The 17,948-nt window shown below is 45.1% G+C and overlaps 2 protein-coding genes across 2 annotated transcripts in view; one reads left to right on the forward strand and one right to left on the reverse strand.

Moving 5' to 3' along the window:
- Positions 1-7,056, forward strand: part of LOC125446476 (complement factor B-like) — a 44,213-nt gene extending 37,157 nt beyond the window's left edge. Inside the window, exons 14-18 of the mRNA XM_048520085.2 lie at positions 1,328-1,407; positions 3,076-3,176; positions 3,637-3,772; positions 4,908-4,957; positions 6,184-7,056. Coding sequence (XP_048376042.1) covers positions 1,328-1,407; positions 3,076-3,176; positions 3,637-3,772; positions 4,908-4,957; positions 6,184-6,330 — 514 coding nt within the window. The 3' untranslated portion in view covers positions 6,331-7,056. The remainder of the gene's footprint in view (positions 1-1,327; positions 1,408-3,075; positions 3,177-3,636; positions 3,773-4,907; positions 4,958-6,183) is intronic.
- A 727-nt stretch (positions 7,057-7,783) lies between these two features.
- skic2 (SKI2 subunit of superkiller complex) overlaps positions 7,784-17,948 on the reverse strand; it is a 44,912-nt gene continuing 34,747 nt past the window's right edge. Inside the window, exons 21-29 of the mRNA XM_048520086.2 lie at positions 16,843-16,980; positions 16,642-16,746; positions 14,908-15,052; positions 13,979-14,105; positions 13,244-13,454; positions 12,092-12,202; positions 11,297-11,515; positions 10,281-10,421; positions 7,784-8,579 (exon numbers count right to left, since the gene is read on the reverse strand). Coding sequence (XP_048376043.1) covers positions 8,379-8,579; positions 10,281-10,421; positions 11,297-11,515; positions 12,092-12,202; positions 13,244-13,454; positions 13,979-14,105; positions 14,908-15,052; positions 16,642-16,746; positions 16,843-16,980 — 1,398 coding nt within the window. The 3' untranslated portion in view covers positions 7,784-8,378. The remainder of the gene's footprint in view (positions 8,580-10,280; positions 10,422-11,296; positions 11,516-12,091; positions 12,203-13,243; positions 13,455-13,978; positions 14,106-14,907; positions 15,053-16,641; positions 16,747-16,842; positions 16,981-17,948) is intronic.

The raw sequence follows: 17,948 nt of genomic DNA on the forward strand, positions 1-17,948 counted from the left end.
GAAATTATACATTTAAATTAGGGGTTCGCGTAGTGTAGAACAGAGAGTTTGGGTACCTAATTCTTTAGGGGTTTAGGTACATAATTCTTTGAAGTTTGCATCACATATAGACATGATGGGTAAGAAGGCATTTAGAGTGCTTGCCTTCATTGCTCAGATCTTTGAGTATAGGGGTTGAGATGTTGGATTGAAGTTTTACAGAATTTTGGTGAGGCCTCTTCTGGAGTACTGTGTCCAGTTCTGGTGTCCCTGTTATAGGAAGGATATGATTAAGCTGACAGTGTTCAAAGAGGAGGTTGCCAGGAATGGACAGTTTCAGATATAAGGAAAGGCTGTTTAGGCCGTGACGCGTTTTTACACTAGAGCATAGTAAGTTGAGTGGTGACATTATAGATGTTTACAAAATCATGAAGCGCACATATAAGGTGAAGAGCAGGTGTCTTTTCCCTGGGTTAAGGGATTTCAAGACCAGCGGGCACATTGTTAAGGCGAGACGAGACATGAAAGGCAATTTATTTTACATAGAGACAATGGGAACTGCAGATGCTGGAGAATCCAAGATAACAAAGTGTGCAGCTGGATGAACACAGCAGGCCAAGCAGCATCTCAGGAGCACAAAAGCTGACGTTTTGGGCCTAGACCCTTCATCAGAGAGGGGTCTAGGCCCGAAACATCAGCTTTTGTGCTCCTGAGATGCTGCTTGGCCTGCTGTGTTCATCCAGCTTCACACTTTGTTATCTTATTTTACATAGAGAGTGGTTAGTGTGTGGAATGAACTTCCAGAGGAAGTGATGGATGCGGGGGTACAGTTACAATGTTTAAAAGACATTTAGCTAAGTACATGATGAAGAAATGTTTGGAGGGATATGGGCCAAGCGCAGGCAAGTGGGACTGGTTTACTTTAGTTGTGTTTACAGCTGGCATGGACTGGTTGGACCAAAGGGTCTGTTTCCATGCTGGATGACTGTATGACTATGACTCTATAACCACACTGACAGAAATGATACAAAATGTTGCACCACAGGGAGAATCTCCCAGAGACAGAGTCTCAGTGGGAACGACTGCATCCAGTGAGGATAGTATAATTGCAGTGATGTAGGGGTTGGCTGGTTATAAAAATGCATATCTAGAGGTTTTGTTCATCTTAATATTACACCAAATAAATCTGAATATATATGGAGTTTGATCAGATTTCAGGAGTATTTATGACTGTAAGATATTTTCCTGATTGGAATTTAAATGTTTCTGTAAATGTAACTTCCTCCTTGTAGATTTCTTCGACCCTTCCTTAAAGAGTATCTAACTCTTACTTCCTTTCTCTCCTCAGACCCATTTGCCTGCCATGCACAGTGGGCACCAGTGTTGCTTTGAGGATATCTCAGACCAAACCAACCTGCGCTGAACATGGTAATCTGTGGCTCCTTTGTGTTTCAGTTCCACCCAACCTGAGGGTTAATAGTTAATTAAAAATCAAATTTATGTCACAGAACGAATAGAATGAGAAGACAGTGGGGTAATTCAGCAAAGAAGTAATTGTAGCAGTCTTGTTGAAGGTGAGTTCTTTAAGCTGCACTTATTGTGGAAGAAGGTTGGTTAGGTCAGTTGGCTGGATGATTGGTTTGTAACACAAAGAGATACCATTGGTCTGAGTTCAATTTCCCCCACTGGCTAATGTTATCACGAAGGTGCCTTCTTCTCAAACTCTTCCCTTACCTGAGGCATCGTGACCCTCAGATTAAACCACCCCTCTCAGAGTGCTGCCCTGCAGTCCTCTCAGACACTGGTGACTTGATTTGCAATTACTGAGCCAGCATTTGTTGCCTATTCCCGTGGAAGGCACTGCAAAGATACCAGATTGGCAAAGTGTAAATGGGAGGAAAGATCTTGTAACATCTGATGAAGGGTCTAGGCCCGAAACGTCAGCTTTTGTGCTCCTGGGGTGCTGCTGGGCCTGCTGTGTTCATCCAGCCTCACATTTTATTATCTTGTTTATTTGTATGTCTGTCTAAGTGGAAGAAAAGATCGGGAAGGCAGACCTGTGCTCCCTAGCTGCAGGCTTTGCAGAGTTAATCGTTTTTCTTAATCAGAGGGCTGCTTCATGATTGTCCTTCTCTAAATACTTTCACTTGTTTCCTGGAGGCACAGGGTGACTGGTTCACATTTATGAAGATCTCTGATTTATTAATGGAAAGTCACAGCTCACAGTAACTGAGGAATACAAATAAACTGGCTACCTTCCAGCTTGAGAGGCTTTTGCTGCACAGCAAAAAACAATCCCTTTCCTTCTTAAGGTCCAATAGCATCTCCCTCAAACATTCACACCCACAAATTGTTCAGATACTAGGAGCCACTCATATAGTTGTCAGCAGGCAGCAGACCTTTGAAATTGATAACTGATCACAGGTCCACAGACCAATCAGCTGCTGTTGCTGACCAAAGCTCCAATTTTATACGGTCCCCTGTATTCAGCTGTTCTGGGGCAAAGCATTCAACACAAACAAGCAACTGTGTAAACAGCAGTCACAATGAGTCTGAGAAATTTTGCTTTTAAAAAATGCAGTTATGCTTCATCGATCCGTGGTTTTTAAAGCCAGTTCTTATCCCACTTCAGTCCTGAACCAAAATTACAAAAAAAGTAAAAATAGACATCTTCAAGTTGAGGGCCTAAGGAAACTGTGAGGGAATATAGATAGCTTGAATCAGTGTGCAATAACTTGTCAGATGGAGTGTAATGTAGAAAAAATGTGAGATTGCATATATTGTTGGAAGAATCAAATGGCTGAATGTTATTTAAATGGAGAGAAATTCCAAAAAAAAAATGCAACAGGGAGGGAGCTGAGTGTTCTTGTGCAAGAAACACAAAATGTTAAGAGTGTAGGTACAGCAAGCAGTTAAGAAGGCAAATTGCATGGCAAGGAGGGGTCCTGGCTTGCAATTGGGCAGATTTTGGGCCGAACTCATGTAGGACGAGGAACTGCCTCTGACATTACCATGACATACCTGACAGAAGAATGCTTGTTGATAATCGCAGTGCAAAAAAAAATGAGGATTTGTGAAGATATGTTGTTATTACAGAGAAAGAACTGCTACCAACTTTGGGAACTGTTGAAGCCAAGTTTATTCAGAAAATTCAGAAACACGAACTGAAAAACGTGAAGATAAAAACTGGTGCATCGGTGAGTTAGTGTGCCTCGGGGCTAGTTTGCTGCTTTTTTGAAGTCTCAATAGTGTCTTACCCAATGATGATAGAAGATATATATTCTGATCAAGAACCCATAGGTTGAAGTTTGCACATGCCACGCTGTTCAGTGTTGGGGTGGTACTGCAAGTTGCTGTTGCGCATCTTATATGCAGAACACGTAACTGCTGTCACAATGTGCTCAAGCTGAAGGAAGTTAATGTTTAAAGTAGTGGATTGGAGTGTTAATTGAGTGGACTGCTTCATCCTTGGTGTTGAGATTCTTGACTGCTATTCAAGCTGCACTCATCCAAGCAAGTGGAGAGTATTCTAGCACCCTCCCAAGTTGTCAATGGCAGACAGGCTTTGAGGAGTCAGAGGCTAACAACCAAATCCAAGCCAATACATGAGACAAAACTCAGTGAATGCTCATTTAAAGTTTTCAATATATCTTACAGGAAAGAGCTTTGTGCGAGCAGGACGCGACCGCTGCTGCCATATATGTCAATGTCAGCAATGTCAAAGATGTAGTCACTGACCGCTTTCTGTGCACAGGAGGAAGTAGAAAGAATCCCGAGGCCATCAGCTGTAAAGGTAAGTGTCCTGGTGTTGTCCAGTGCTCTAGCCTTCTGCAGATGAATTCGCCCAGACACAGACCCTGCCATCTCGCTGCAGTTAGATTTTTCAGATAAGAATCCGTTTCTCTCTTGCCTGAACCTGCCTCCACCACAAATTCTGTCAACACATTCTACGTCTGAATGGCTTCCTCCACCAGTTCTCTGTGCTTCTGTTTTAAAGCCTACCAGTGGGGACTGCTGTTCCACATATATTCTGTATAGCCCACGCAATCACTGAATATTTTGAACATTAATGTCAAGTCTTCTTACCAACCTTTATTTCCCCCAGGGCACAGAAAAATCAGGAAATGCAAATGAACAAGGCCATTCAGCCCTTCCAAGCTTTCTCCACCATTCAACAATATCTTAACTGATCATCCAACTCAGTTTCCTTTTCCTGCTTTGTCCCTCTACCCTAAAAACTACGTCTAACTCCTTTAAAAAAAAAATCAGTTTCGGCCTCAACTACTTTCTGTGGAAGAAATCTCTTCTTATCTCAGTTCTAAATGGCCTACTCCATATTCTTAAACTGTGACTGCTGGTTCTGGACCCTGCAGTCATTGGCCACATCTTTCCTGCACATACCCTGTCTAGACCAGTTAGAATTTTATAGATTTTTATGAGATCGCTGTCCTTTGCTCTTATAAAGTGCAGTGAATACAATCCTAAATCAACTCACTCTCTTCACACCTCAATCGTGCAACTCAAGAATCAGCAAGGTAAATCATTAGTGTGCCCCACCACAGCCAGAACATTCTCCCCAAATTTGTCTGTGTAATTGAAGGTTCTCATCCCTGCAAATAATCAGAATATTTTCTGCACTTTTGTACTGCGTTCAATCTTTCACAAAAGCATGGAGCCCAGAAATGTACACAATACTCCAGCTGAGGTTGACCTTATTATACAGGTTTAAGTGTAACTTAGCTGCTTTTATACTTTTTTTCTGTACCTATTAGTATAGGCTAGGTTTTATTAATGGGTTGCAAAAGCATCTCAGCAGTGATGCGTTCAATGTGTACTCCCTGCTACCACTGGGAGGGAAGTTACTGGTTATGAGATATTGTACAATTGACAGCACCTAACTATTTTATCTTTTCTTGTTTATAAAAAAGGAGATTCAGGAGGACCCTTGTACATTCAGAAACTATACCGATATATTCAGGTTTGTACATACTGAAACAATGTAGATATAGCATGCAATATCAATCCTACCAAAGTCTCACCACCAAGAGTTCAAGTCATATCAGACTGGTAGCTGATATGAAATATTTAGGTGGTGTGGTAAGCTGCAGAAGCTGGGAAATCGCTCTCCCTAGAGCAGGAAAGATGGAGGGGAGTTTAACCAGAGGCCAGTCAGTCCATCAAGTCCATATTCTATGTTCCAAAATATAAGGGGGCTTTGCAGGACACCATATGGAGTAAGCATTTCTAATGGTCAGAGATTTGAACATAGGAGTTCTCATTTTTGAGGGACTAGGCAAGAAGGTTTGATGAGGAATAAATTGTTGTTTTAATTCATTGGCTGAAAGGGATAGGAAGTGGATTTCAGTTGAACTTGCAAAAGGGACTGATCAAATCATGAATGATAAGTGAGCTAAAGAACAGGGAAGTGGGCCAATGGAAAAGCTCATTCAAAGATCTGGCAAACCCCAGCTTGTGTCCTTCTGTATCAGCTTCTCTAATCCAGCTACGTAACTACTGAATCTTTTCTCACAGCTTCACATCATTCCGAAACTGAACTTTACTCCCATCACTGTCAAACTAATATTCCATGGACTGTTTTAAACTGTGTCCCTTAAGTTTTTCATGGGACCTGAGCATCACTTGGAAGGCCAACATTTGTTGCCCATTCCTAATTACCTCTTGGCCTGAGTGACTTTCCGGGCCCAATTCAAACAATGGTATAGATTCAGCCACATTGTTGTGGATCTACAGGTCAGGCCAGTGATTGTGTTCACTAAAAAGTGTGTCGAAGAATCAGAAGGGATTTTATAACAACTGGTAGGAGCTTCACTTCTGCTGTTACTGAGAACAGCTTTCAAATTCTATTAATTCAATTTAAATTGCACCAGTTGACCCAATAAAGGTTTGAACCCCTGTCCCCAAACTTTCAGCTTCTGGCTTACTAGTAGAGCGGTGTTACCACCAAACCAATATCTTCCCAATTCACTGCAACTATCTTGCTGTTGCATTGTACACCTCTATTCATAAAGGCCTGGATGCCATCAATTTTATCAACTGCGTTCTCACCCCGTCCCACGTTTTCAATAATTGGTACTGTTAAAAATTTCGTCTCACCACAGGCCTGAAGCCTACCCTTCCCACTTAGAAGTGTTGCAGTAGTCTTGTGAGAGGCACGTTTTAAGTGTGGTATTTCTGCCATCCCAGGTGGGAGTCGTAAGCTGGGGAGTCGTGAACAAGTGTGAATATTCCAATCTGCCACACCACGCCAGAGATTTTCACATCAATTTGTTCAAGGTGCTGGACTGGTTAAAGCAGCACTTGGGCAACAGCACCAGATTTCTGGACCAGTAGGTGTCGCACTTCCCTTGCAGGTAGCTGAGCAGAATCCAGTGCCATTTCTTCGAGCCTGCTGACTGAAATCACTGCTGCACTTTTGAAGAAGTCTCGCCTACCTTGTGTCACAGTGATTTTCTCAGAGCTGCTTGTTCCAAGTCAATATGTATAAATATATATAGACACACATTTTACACCACACACACCAATTCCCAGCATGATAGTTTTCCCATACTGGCTGGGATCCCATCATGGTCCAGGAATCTCCCGTTTCTGCAAAATTCTGAAAGAATTACCATTCTGTGGCTTTACAGAGTCACAGCTTGAGGTCTCCCACCTGTTAAAGTAAGTGCATGCATTTCAGTGCAGATTAGAATTGGCCCAGAATAAGTGTTTAAAATGTGCTGCATGTGCTCAGAGTTTGTGTATCATTGTCAGCGTCAGCTAGCAGTACTAAAACAAGCAACTAGCTTGATTCAAACTGGCAGTGACATTCAATTCACCCATTCTTGTAGCTGTGCAGTCTGTAACAAATTGCAGATTTTTGTATCCACGCTACCCATGATTTCTCAACTATTCCTTCTGTAAAGCATGTTTCTGATATTTTAGTCAATGATAAAGACGCTCAGAATATTTCAGCAAGATGAGATTCTCAACTTCCAATGTGGATCATTGATTATGATATTTAGTTGACGAGCATTGTCCTTTCAAAAGGAACAATAAAAACCAATTTGAATAAAATATTTATGAGCTTTCTGATGTGAATCCATTCATCTTGGATTTAAGGATCCCATTTACTACTTTTTGAGCTATCTTGCAGCGTTTAACACACGGGGGTCTAGTGGGGGAAAAAGCAAAACAGCCATTGAGATTGGAATGAATGGGTTCTGGCAAATTTAAAGTTTTTATTTGCTCTTGTTATTTTCTGCAGTGGAAGTAAGTTGATTGCACTGAGCACATACCAAACTGTGAACAATAGCTGGCAGCCTCAAATGTAGGATAAGTGCAGCATTGTACCAGTGTTCCTGTTACTTTGCTAGTTGTAATTATGTGGTGAAAATGGGAGTTTGTGGAGGTGGTACAAGGAGAAAAAAAAAGGTGAGAAAACAAATCTCACAGACTGTGATTTCATTATCCTGAAAGAGGCACTGATTTGTTGCCAACCAGGAACAATGACAAAAGATTAATAAAAAGGTGATGAGACAGCCTGAGCACCGAGGTAGGGATTTCATTGTAGGATTACAAAATTTTGCTTAACAGTTTCGTGGAGATGGTGGGGGCAGAGGGAGAAGTGGAAGACTGCAACTAGTGAGGTTGAGCGCGGTCGTGCGCGCGGGGCGGGGGGGGGGGGGGGGGGGGCGGGGGGGCGGCGGTAGGGACGAGCGAGAGATATCACACTGGAACTGTGTGCATCACCCTTCTGACCTCCAAAAAGAAATTAGATAAATAGTTGGAAGGGAGTGGGGTGGGGGGGGGGGGGGGGGGGGGTGCTGCTGGCACAGGCACAATACACGGAATGGGCTCCTCCTGTGCCGCAGAATCCTCCACGTGTGGTTTTGAGCACCTTCATTAGCAATTACATTGAAGTCCTGTGTTATATAAAGTTCGCACTGTGCTCAAAGTCAAACAGATTGATGTTTATAATCACACCTTTCAAAGTCTGGCAAAAAGCAGCGGCCAGGAGCAGCACAGATTGAAATGGACGAAATGGTCACTTTGGGCTAGAACATGAGCAGAGATGCACCGACATGCACACACTGTTCTCTGCCACCACATCCTCTTCAGCAGTTTGGGAGTGTTGAACTCCCCAGTCCACTGAGGCTGCCAGCTGGTCTGGCTAGTACAAGTCCGCTAGGGCTACACTGGTTCAACAAGTCTCAAAATGCCTTGCCCCTCCAGCGCTCTGCTTCAGATGACCCACGATTGTAGTGATGCTGACCCAACAACATAGGAGGTGCAGGAGGAGGTTGGATCGAGGAGACGTAGGATCTTGCTTGGCTGTTGTTTATCGATACGGCAGGAGGAGGCAGCAGAAGCTCGAGGTCCCGGTGAGAGTCGGCCGGCTGTCACTGGGTGTACAGGCTGGCGGCGAACACTATGTCCCTCTTAATGAGGTTTGAGGCCTGCTCCATCTTGGCGTTGAGGGTGGGGTCGCCGATGATCCGGGCAGCATTCCGTACATCCCGACAGGTCTCGTTCAGCCGCTGGATGCACCGCACAATGATGCCCTCCTGGACATCCGTGAGCCTGGTGATCTCAGCAAATGGCTGGGCACAGAAACAGGAAAGACAGCAAGTCACAAGGAGCAGGAACATCGTCAACAGATCAAAAACCAAACAGTTTTTTGGAGCGTTCAAAAGAAGGAAAAGTGAGGTACGAAGGAGGAGCAACTGGGCATAAGGGAATACAAGTGCTTAGGGTCTGCAGTGGAGCGATTAATATCAGGGGTGCGCCGGAGATATGAAGGAGGGCAATTAGAGGACTGGGGCCTGGGATATTACATAGGGAAGGTGAGCAATTTCACACAACACTGAAAATATGTTACAACTGTGCTGTTGCCAGACTGTGGGATAGTGACAGTCAGCAAGCACCGAGGGCGAAGGGTGTGAAAGTGGTCTGAGTTTCAGATGAGCTGAAGCTTCGAGCCTGCGATGTGGGAGATCTCACACACAAGCAGCTTGACTCAGGAGGCGGAAAGCGACTAAAGCATGGATGAGGACTTCAGCAGCAATGAGGAGTTGAGACAGGACAATGTCGGACAAAGCTAAGGAGAAGGAAATCAGTGACTTCGTTGATGGCACAGATATGTGGCCTGCACCTCATCCTGGGTCAAAAACATCATTTGGGGGGTAGTGTTCATTACTAGGGAGTGGGGTTGGGGGTGACGACTGAAGTCAAAGGCTTTGGTTTCCTTTATGTTTGACTACAGGAAAGCGACTAGTGTAAAAATAAAGTGGTCCGGAACCCCGTCTATCTTTTGCCCCCCCCAACTCAATGCCCAGGGAAAATAAAAACTGTTTAAGAGCATCGTATCTCAGCTTGCTCTTCAGTACCCTGAAAGTTAAAAAGTACGATCCAATTGTCTTTTGCAAGCTCCTATGGAATCTGATTCCAATTCCCCTTTCAAATGGCACATTCCAGACATAACCACTTCCTATTGTGTGAACTACTCACTTCCCCTCTAGATCTTTCTGTAAATGATGGTCAATCCACAGCCACCAACAATTTCTGTTTTGCCTCTTAAATGTACCCAACTTTCTCTGCTCTGTGGAGAATATTCCTAGGTTCTCCAACCTCTCACCATCACACAGTCCCTGCTCAAGCCTCAACATCCTTCCGAGAGGTTGTACTCAATAAGACCATGAGAGAAGGAGCAGAATTCAGCCAGTCTATTGAATCTGCTCTGCCATTCAATCCTGGCTGTTATGTTTCTCAACCCCGCGCTGCCACCTTCTCCCAAAAATGTTTGATCCCCTCAACAATTAAACACTTGACCTGCCTTCCACAGATTCACCACCTTCTGGCTGAAGAAATTCCTCATCTCAGTTCTGAAGGGTTGCTTCTTCACTCTGAGGTTGTGCTCTTGGTCCTAGTCTCTTCTACTAGTGGAAATTAACTCGCTTGAACACAGAGGCATATGCTCCCTGTGCATTTATGTAACTACCTGTTAGTAGGTGCGTCTGCTCTCCGCCTTCCTGTCTGCACATCAGACAGAAGAACATACAGTCCCCAGGCTTCCATTGACCTTTGCCAGAGTTAGGCAGGAATTAGAGAAAAGTTCCAATAAATGTGGAGTGCTGGGGGCGGGGGGGGGGGGGGGGGGGGGGGGGGGGGTGGTGAAGAGAAAAATAATCACCTGGCACCTCATCAGCACCCATGCATCCCCAGCTGACAGTTCTACTAGATTGGGGCACAGGTAAACTAGGAAGCGACCTTATAGCACACTACTGCAGCTTGCGGATACTCACCAGTCCCCGGGCCCACTCGTACACCACTTCCACCAAGCCAAACTTAAATTGCTCCACGTAATCCTCGACCGACTCACGCAGGCTGCACTCCCTCTGCAGGGTGGCGATCCTCTCAGCAACACCACGGATCCGCTCGATTCCCTGCGGAGAAGCAGACATCCAAACAATGGGATTACACACTAAAAAAGACTGAATGAGAGAGGCTGGACAGTTCAGTGATGCCGGTCTCTCTAATTAACAATGCTGCTCTTCAGGCAGAGCGCCCGCACCTAGTTCCTAGGGGGTAGATACATGATGGTAGTGCACAAGATTCTGACAGGTTTGGATACAGAAAAGATGATAAGCATAAGGTCTGGGAGAAAAAGATTTAAAGTTTTTGGTAAAAGTTAGGGAGGATGGCATGAGAGGAGGAACTTCACACAGTGAGCAGGGTGGCACAATGGCTCAGTGGCCAACCTGCTGCATCATTAGACCCGGATTCGATTCCAGCATCAGGCAACCCATCTGTGTGGAGTCTGCACGGGTTTCCTCCCACAGTCCAAAAAGGTGTACATGTTAGGTGGACTGGCCATGCTAAATCGGCCACAAGCGTCCAGCACTGTGTAGGCTAGGTGGGTTAGCCGTGGGAAATGCAGGGGTAGGATAGGAGAAAGTGGGTCTGGATGGGACACTGTTTGAGGATTGGTGTGGAATTGATGGGCCAAATGGCCTGTTTCCACACTGTAGGGGTTCTATAGTAATGAGGTGAACTTACTGTCCATGAAGTTCGCAAAAGATGCAGACAATGAATGATTTCAAAAGGAAACTGGATGAGCATTTGAAGTAAATAAATTTGCAGCATTAGTCATGACAGAGGGGGAAAGTGGGATTGACTCCGTGGGCCTCTATGATCCTCTGACTCCTGATCAATACCCCAGTATCTACGTTCCCAGCCCACAGGGTCTGTACCGAGTACCCACATGCCAGGGGTCTATCCCTCAATTCTGGCTCTGTCCCAGGACTTGTCGTGCCCTCACCTTGCGGAGAACCCCATTCAGTTCAGGCTCCACTTGTGTTTTCTGCTGGAAGACCAGGCAGGATAGAAGAGCGACAATTTCCTCTGGCTGCAGGTCTGTCAGCACGTTCTCAAAGACCATTTCTGTCACAATCAGCTCGTGGTTACTGATCTCACAGGCCACTCGGCCCTTCAGTTGCACAGCACAGCTCTCGTCGATATACTTGAGGGCCTTCAGCACCTATTAGATTTGGAATTGGCCGGGGCAGGGGTGGTGGTGCATAGTGGGAAACAGGAAAAGTCATTGTCAGATTTGAGGCAATTCCAGACAGCTCAACTGCACCTCCCATCAACTTTCACACTCCTTAAAGCAACACCGCACACTCAACAATCCTGAAACACTGCCCCCCGCTCATCTCCCTGGCTCACAATGACATTTCTCCAAGCCCCCCTCCATCCACACCCCACCCCCCCAAACAACTCCATCCCCTGCCCCCCTCACTGACAATCCACGCCGACCACCTACCACACACTCCATGCCCTTGCTCTCTCTTACTAACAGCCACACCCTCCCCTGGCTCTTTCTCACTAACCTTGCCACCCATCCCATCCCTTTCCCACTACTCTTATGGACTGTCCACAATCCCCTGTATCTCATGCAGTGACCATCCCTCCCACCTCTCTCGTTTAATCCCACCCCCAGCGTGCTCTCACTGACTCCCTCAAGCCCCTCCAATCCCTTGGGTCTCTCTTGCTGAGTTCCGATCCCCAATCCTGTACCTTGGCTGTATCTCACCGAGCTCCTACATTAACTTACATTAACTCTCTGCTCATACTCTGGAAGCAGCATCAGGCTCCGGTCCGACACCAGGAAACGGAGTCGCTCCAGCTCATCTTTGATCGTCATCCGCTCGTGCATCCGTGTGTACTGCAGGGAACATTAACCAATCATCAGCAGTTCACTCCTATCAGTTTCTCACCAACACCTCGTTTCCTCTCTCTCTACACCCATACTCAAACTGAGCTCCTGAAAGCCCCTATGGACAAGAGAAATCAGCAGCGATTACCCCAGTTCAGCGTCCATCTCACCACTGTCAGAGGGAGATGGACGATTAAGGATTAGTCACTCCAGTACTGTCTTTGCGTATGGAGAGATTCAGATGGAAACTTGCTGGATTTATTAAAATTGCTTGGGTTCTGAAGTGTAAGTCAATTAGCTTAACATGTGTTATCAGGGGAAATAAACCATTAAAAGCTCCTATCTAAACATCCTGTTTTAACTTTGTTAATTCATTCAAGGTAACCAGGCAGAGTCAACAAGGCTGTGGATAAAGGATAGTGAACATACCATTCTGAGATTTCCAGAAAGCATTTCATAAAAGTGCCAATTCTTGGTTATTGTGGGAAATGAAAACTGATGGCATATGGAGCTAGCATGTAAGATGATTAGAAAATTGGTTGGGTAACAGGAATTGGACATTAGGCATAAACAGGTCTTAATCATGTCAGCAATATGTAGCAAGTGATGCGCCACAGAGATCAGTGTTGAGGTCTTAATTGCTTACAATTTTTACTTAAATGTCTAACATGACTGAACTCAAGGCATGGCAGCCAAATTTGCTGATAACAAGTTGTGAAGTTGGCCCTTCCACTTCAAGGTTATCAGGAGGCACCTACAGTGTGGGACTGCAGTTGTGCAGTCAGCCCACAGCACAGCAAACAGATCAGAGACAATGGGTCAATGGGTAAGGAAAAGCAAGAGATCAAGTGGCAGCAGGACCTTGGCCCACTGGTTAGCAATGGGAGACAGTATGGCAGGCTCTGCCGTACACTGCCCCGTATAGTCAGGCAACAGCTGGTGCTTACCGTCAAGGTCTCCCAGCAAACAGCACCCTGGTGAGTGTATGGGAGGGTGACACTCGGATAGCCACACGGCTCAGGGAGAGACAAAGGGACTAAACAACTGTACCTCGGTGGAGAACCTGGGGCTGTGGATGCAGGTAAATGCATTGAGAGAGTCTTCGAGTCTCCTCGCCCTGGTGTAGCTGTCAACCAGATCCAGGTCCTTCAGCTGCAGGTCACCGATGGGGTCCATGCCAGCAATGCCATCTGGGTGGGCCTCAACCAGCCGCAGGAGCTCCTGAGTGGCAGTGGTGACTGATGGGCCAGGGGGGTCATTCCTAAGGAGAGATTGATGCTCTGTTAGATATTCCCAGGCATGGAGAGGGCAGCACCAAGATGGGTAACTGCAACCACAGCTCGCTCTGCACTGCCCTCTCTTCAAATGGTGGCATTAGGAAAAAGTGGCGAGGATGCTTGGGGCGGGGGAAACAAGAAGGAGACAAGTTTGCAGGTGATGGGGTACAGGTCATGCTGACAAATGGGGGTTGGGTGGGGGGGGAAAAAAAAGGGGAGCAAGGAAGGGTGGTCTGGGCATGTGGCTAGCTTTTGGGGGAGGACTCAGTCAGCTTCTTCACTCTGGTATGCCACTGACTCTGTCCCAGTGAAAGCGGGGGGGGGGGGGTATTGTTGTGGGAGGGGCACAGGGCGAAAGCAGTGGCACTGGGTTCAGAGGACCACACCCAACGCCCCTCCCCAGAGCCATCCGTTACTCCACTGGAAATTCACACTTCACCGCCCCCACACCCCCCATGCACATCACGTGTTTTCCATGTTATGCCATTGACAGCGATGGGTGACTGACCTGAAGCGAGGGATCTGCCTCTTCTTGTAGTCATCGATGATTTTGTCAGCATTGATGCGCAGGGTTTTAACGGTGATGCTGCCGATGTCTTTGACAGTCAGTTTCTCCACCACGTGGCCACAGGGTCCTGGGCAGGTGGGAAGGGATCAACAACAGGTCAATCCAGCCCTTGCAGATTCCTCCCTCCCAATATACTTTGTGTATATCTCTCCAAGTGTTCAGGCTCAGGATTATCTCCCACAGGTAGTTACTCTCCTATGGCCCATTCCAAAGCTGACTCTAGGGGAATGGAAACAGAAAGCTTCCCTTAAATCAGAAAAGCAAAAGCCCACGTGACACGGTTCCTGTTTGAGCATTGTTTTTCTTAAATTCATTCACAGGGTGGGGGTGTAGCTGGCTAGGCACCAGCATTGATGGTCCATCCCTAATTACACAGAGGACAATTGAGAATTAACCACATTGCCGTGGGTCTGAAATCACACGCAGGCCAGGCTAGGTAAGAACAGCAGCTCCCTTCCTTAAAAAGGACATTAATGAATCAGATGAGTTTTTCTTGACAATTGACGATGGATTCATGATCATCATTAGACACTTAATTCCAGATTTTTATTAAATTCAAATTGCACCATCTACCAAGACAGGATTCAAACCACAGTCCCCAGAACATTACTTTAGCAGCTGTTACCACTGCTTTCACACGAGCAATTACCTTGCTGACAGAAATCTCATTTGCAGCACTTTTATCAGGCAGAAGTCCATGTATGCCACACCAACGAGCACTGCCCTCATCAACCCTCACAGTTACTTTACAAAATGACTCCATTGATTTAGTTGTACGGGTTGCTGGTGGGACAGGGCATCACTGAAATCTCGCGACGGCCAGCTCGGAGTGTGGAGGTGTGCAATGTGAGATTACACAACAAACTCACCTTCAGGAAAGAAGAGTTTATTGGCAAGGAGGTAGTCAGGAGTAGGTGCCACAGGTGATTCCTGAAAATCCTTCCCCGTCTCCTCTTGCCTGGATTCCGAGAGGACCAGAGTGGTGAAAGACCGGTTGCTGGAATCTGTGCAAACCTGCAGTTCATGAGACAGCATTTGATGAGCCAACGTTCAGAAAGGGACAGGAGGCAGCCACTCATCCCCTCAAGCCATTTCTGTAATTTGCTCAGATTGTCATTGATCATGATATTTACTTCCTTTAGCTCCTTATTTAACAAAAAAAACTTTCAATTTCAGTGTTTAAATTGGCCCTTCCAAATTCAGTTTTCTTTGTATCAAAATATAGAGAACAAAGAATAAGCTACGATATGCAAGGCCATTCAGTCCACCAAATTGCAGACTGATAAAAAAGATCTCTCCCACTTTTTAAATTTTTGGTCATAGGAATTTATGTGCACGTTGAAAAGTTATCTTCTAATTTAACTGTGATGATGGAGATGGTGAATGAAAGTGTCTTATGAAGTCATGGAGTCAGAAATCACATCACACTAGGTTATTGGTCAACAGATTTATTTGAAAGCACAAGCTTTTTGAGCACTGCTCCTTCATCAGGTGAAGTGGAGGGAAGCTTACAGGCACAGAATTTATAGGCAGAGATATAATAGTAAGATAATTCCAGATAACAAAGAAGCTTGAAAGATATGGTTTTTGTGGAGTGTTGACAGGATGAATGCCAAGTCTTCGCAGGTGATCAAAAGGTGTCAGACAGTGTGTGAGTAAATGACAGGTAGAGGCATGACCTTTAATCTAATTACCTTAGTTAGTCTATAGACTTGTCAATTACTTGTTACTTTGGTTAGACCCTCGCCATGTGACTGATACCTATCATGTTATGCTAGCTATTTTGTTGGCCTCCAGTACCATCTTATTTTTAATTTTTTGGGAATTATCTCATCTGCATTAATTAATTGGTGACTTTACTCACATTGCAGGTGATCAAAAGTGTCAAACAAAGACTTGTTATTCACTTGTCGACACTCCACTCACACCATTTGTACCAACTTTTTACAACTTTAATTACCTGTAATCATCTTACCATTAAATCACGCTGCACATAAATTCTGTGCTGGTGTGCTTCCCTCCATATCCCCAAGTGCTCAAAGAGCTTGTGATTTCAAATAAACCTGTTGAACTATAACCTGGTGTCATGTGACTTCTGAGTTTTTGCATCCCAGTCCAACACCAGCACATATTCATTGAAGCAATAAAATTCAGCTTGTTCCTCACTACTGTTCTGAAATGAACTGAGCAATCAGTTTTCACCACTCTCCTATGACCCATTCCAAAGTTGACCCTTGGGGAATAGAAGTAGAACCCTTCCTTCAATCAGTAAAACAAAAGCTCTCGTGACACAGTTCCTGTTTGAGCATTGTTTTTCTTAAATCCATTCACAGGATGGGGGCATAGCTAGCTAGGCCAGCATTGATGGGCCATCCCTAATTACCCAGATGATAATTGAAAATCAACCCCATTGCTGTGGGTCTGAAATCAATTGAGCAATCTGTTTTCATCCCTAATCACGAGTGACATATCAGAACCATTCAGAGGCTACACTTCTGTCACCTTCAAAGCAAAGGTGTTAGCAAACAATCATTTAAGGTGGATGGCTTCCATACAACAAACACAAACAGTTCAGCTAAACTCCATGTCCCCAGCTGTTTTACCTGCAGGATCACTCCCAGGGCATTCTTGTGCCGCTGGTTTTTAACCACCAGGACTCTACCAACAGACAGTGCCTTGACTGCACTTGTGGATTCCATGATGCTCTTCTGTAACATGAAACAGAGGAGGTATTAAACCAGCAGAGCAGAAACTTTCACCATTCTTTAAACAATGAGAGTCTATGCTCTGTCTCATCACGTTACCTGCAGAGCATCCCTCGTGTATAGGAGTTCCCGCACTGTATTATAATAGTGCTCCAAGTCACTCAGCTGACCAATGCACTCCACCTCATCCATGCTTGACAGCTTCTTTGTGAGCTCCTGAATCTGCTGTTCATATATCTGCAAAACATAACGGCACAACATGAGAAATAGGAAGTACTAGAGGTCATTTAGCCCTTCGCAAACACGCTTCACTCTTCCACAGGAAGGAGACTGTTGCTGCACAGGAAGATGTCACTGCAGCTTAGTCCGAACATATCTGGAGCACTGCGTTTGGTTTTCATCTCTTTACGCAAGAATTGAATGACTGCATGGGCAGTTCAGTGAAAACTGATTCGCCTCATTTCTGAGATGAAATTTTTGCTTTCTGGAAAAAAAAAAGAGATTAGACAGGTTGGGCATATACTCTGTGACATGTGGAAGGCTGAGGGGTGGACTTACTGAAACAAGATCCAGAGGAGAGCTGATAGGGTTAATCCTGGAAAGATGAATCCCCTTGTTGAAAAGTCTGGAAACCAGACTGCCATAGTCTAAAAAACAACTCTCATTTAAGACTGGACGAAGGAGAACGATTTTCTTCCAGAGAGTTGTCATTCTGTGGCATTCTCTTCCTCAAAATGATTGGAGGCAGGGTCACTGGATACGTTCAGTACTGAACTAGATAGATTTTTGATAAACTAGGGTGTTAAGGGACAAGGGTGCAACAAGAATAAAGTGGAGCTCAGGCAACAATTGAATCAGTCATGACCTTACTGAAAAGTAGAGCAGGATGAAAAAGGGCCAAATGGTCTACCCCTGCTCCTATTTATTCTGTTCTTGCACTACAATCACGCTTCCTTGCCATATCTCAAGAAAGGAGAAAACTCAAGCTTGTAACAAGACAGAAAAGTTCAAATTGCTACATTCTGACCCTTTTCCTGTACACCTTAGAAACTAATAAATAAAGATGAATGGTAGAAAACACGGGCTTCTGAAATGTGGGTGCCAAGATGCACCTATGTATAGGCCACATGAGAAAAGTAGTGATTGCAATTGCAACAGCAAAAATAACTTCATAAAGTGACACACAGGGAAGAAAGTGCCAGCAT

The sequence above is a fragment of the Stegostoma tigrinum genome, chromosome 34, assembly GCF_030684315.1.
Source record: "Stegostoma tigrinum isolate sSteTig4 chromosome 34, sSteTig4.hap1, whole genome shotgun sequence".
NCBI lineage: Eukaryota > Metazoa > Chordata > Chondrichthyes > Orectolobiformes > Stegostomatidae > Stegostoma > Stegostoma tigrinum.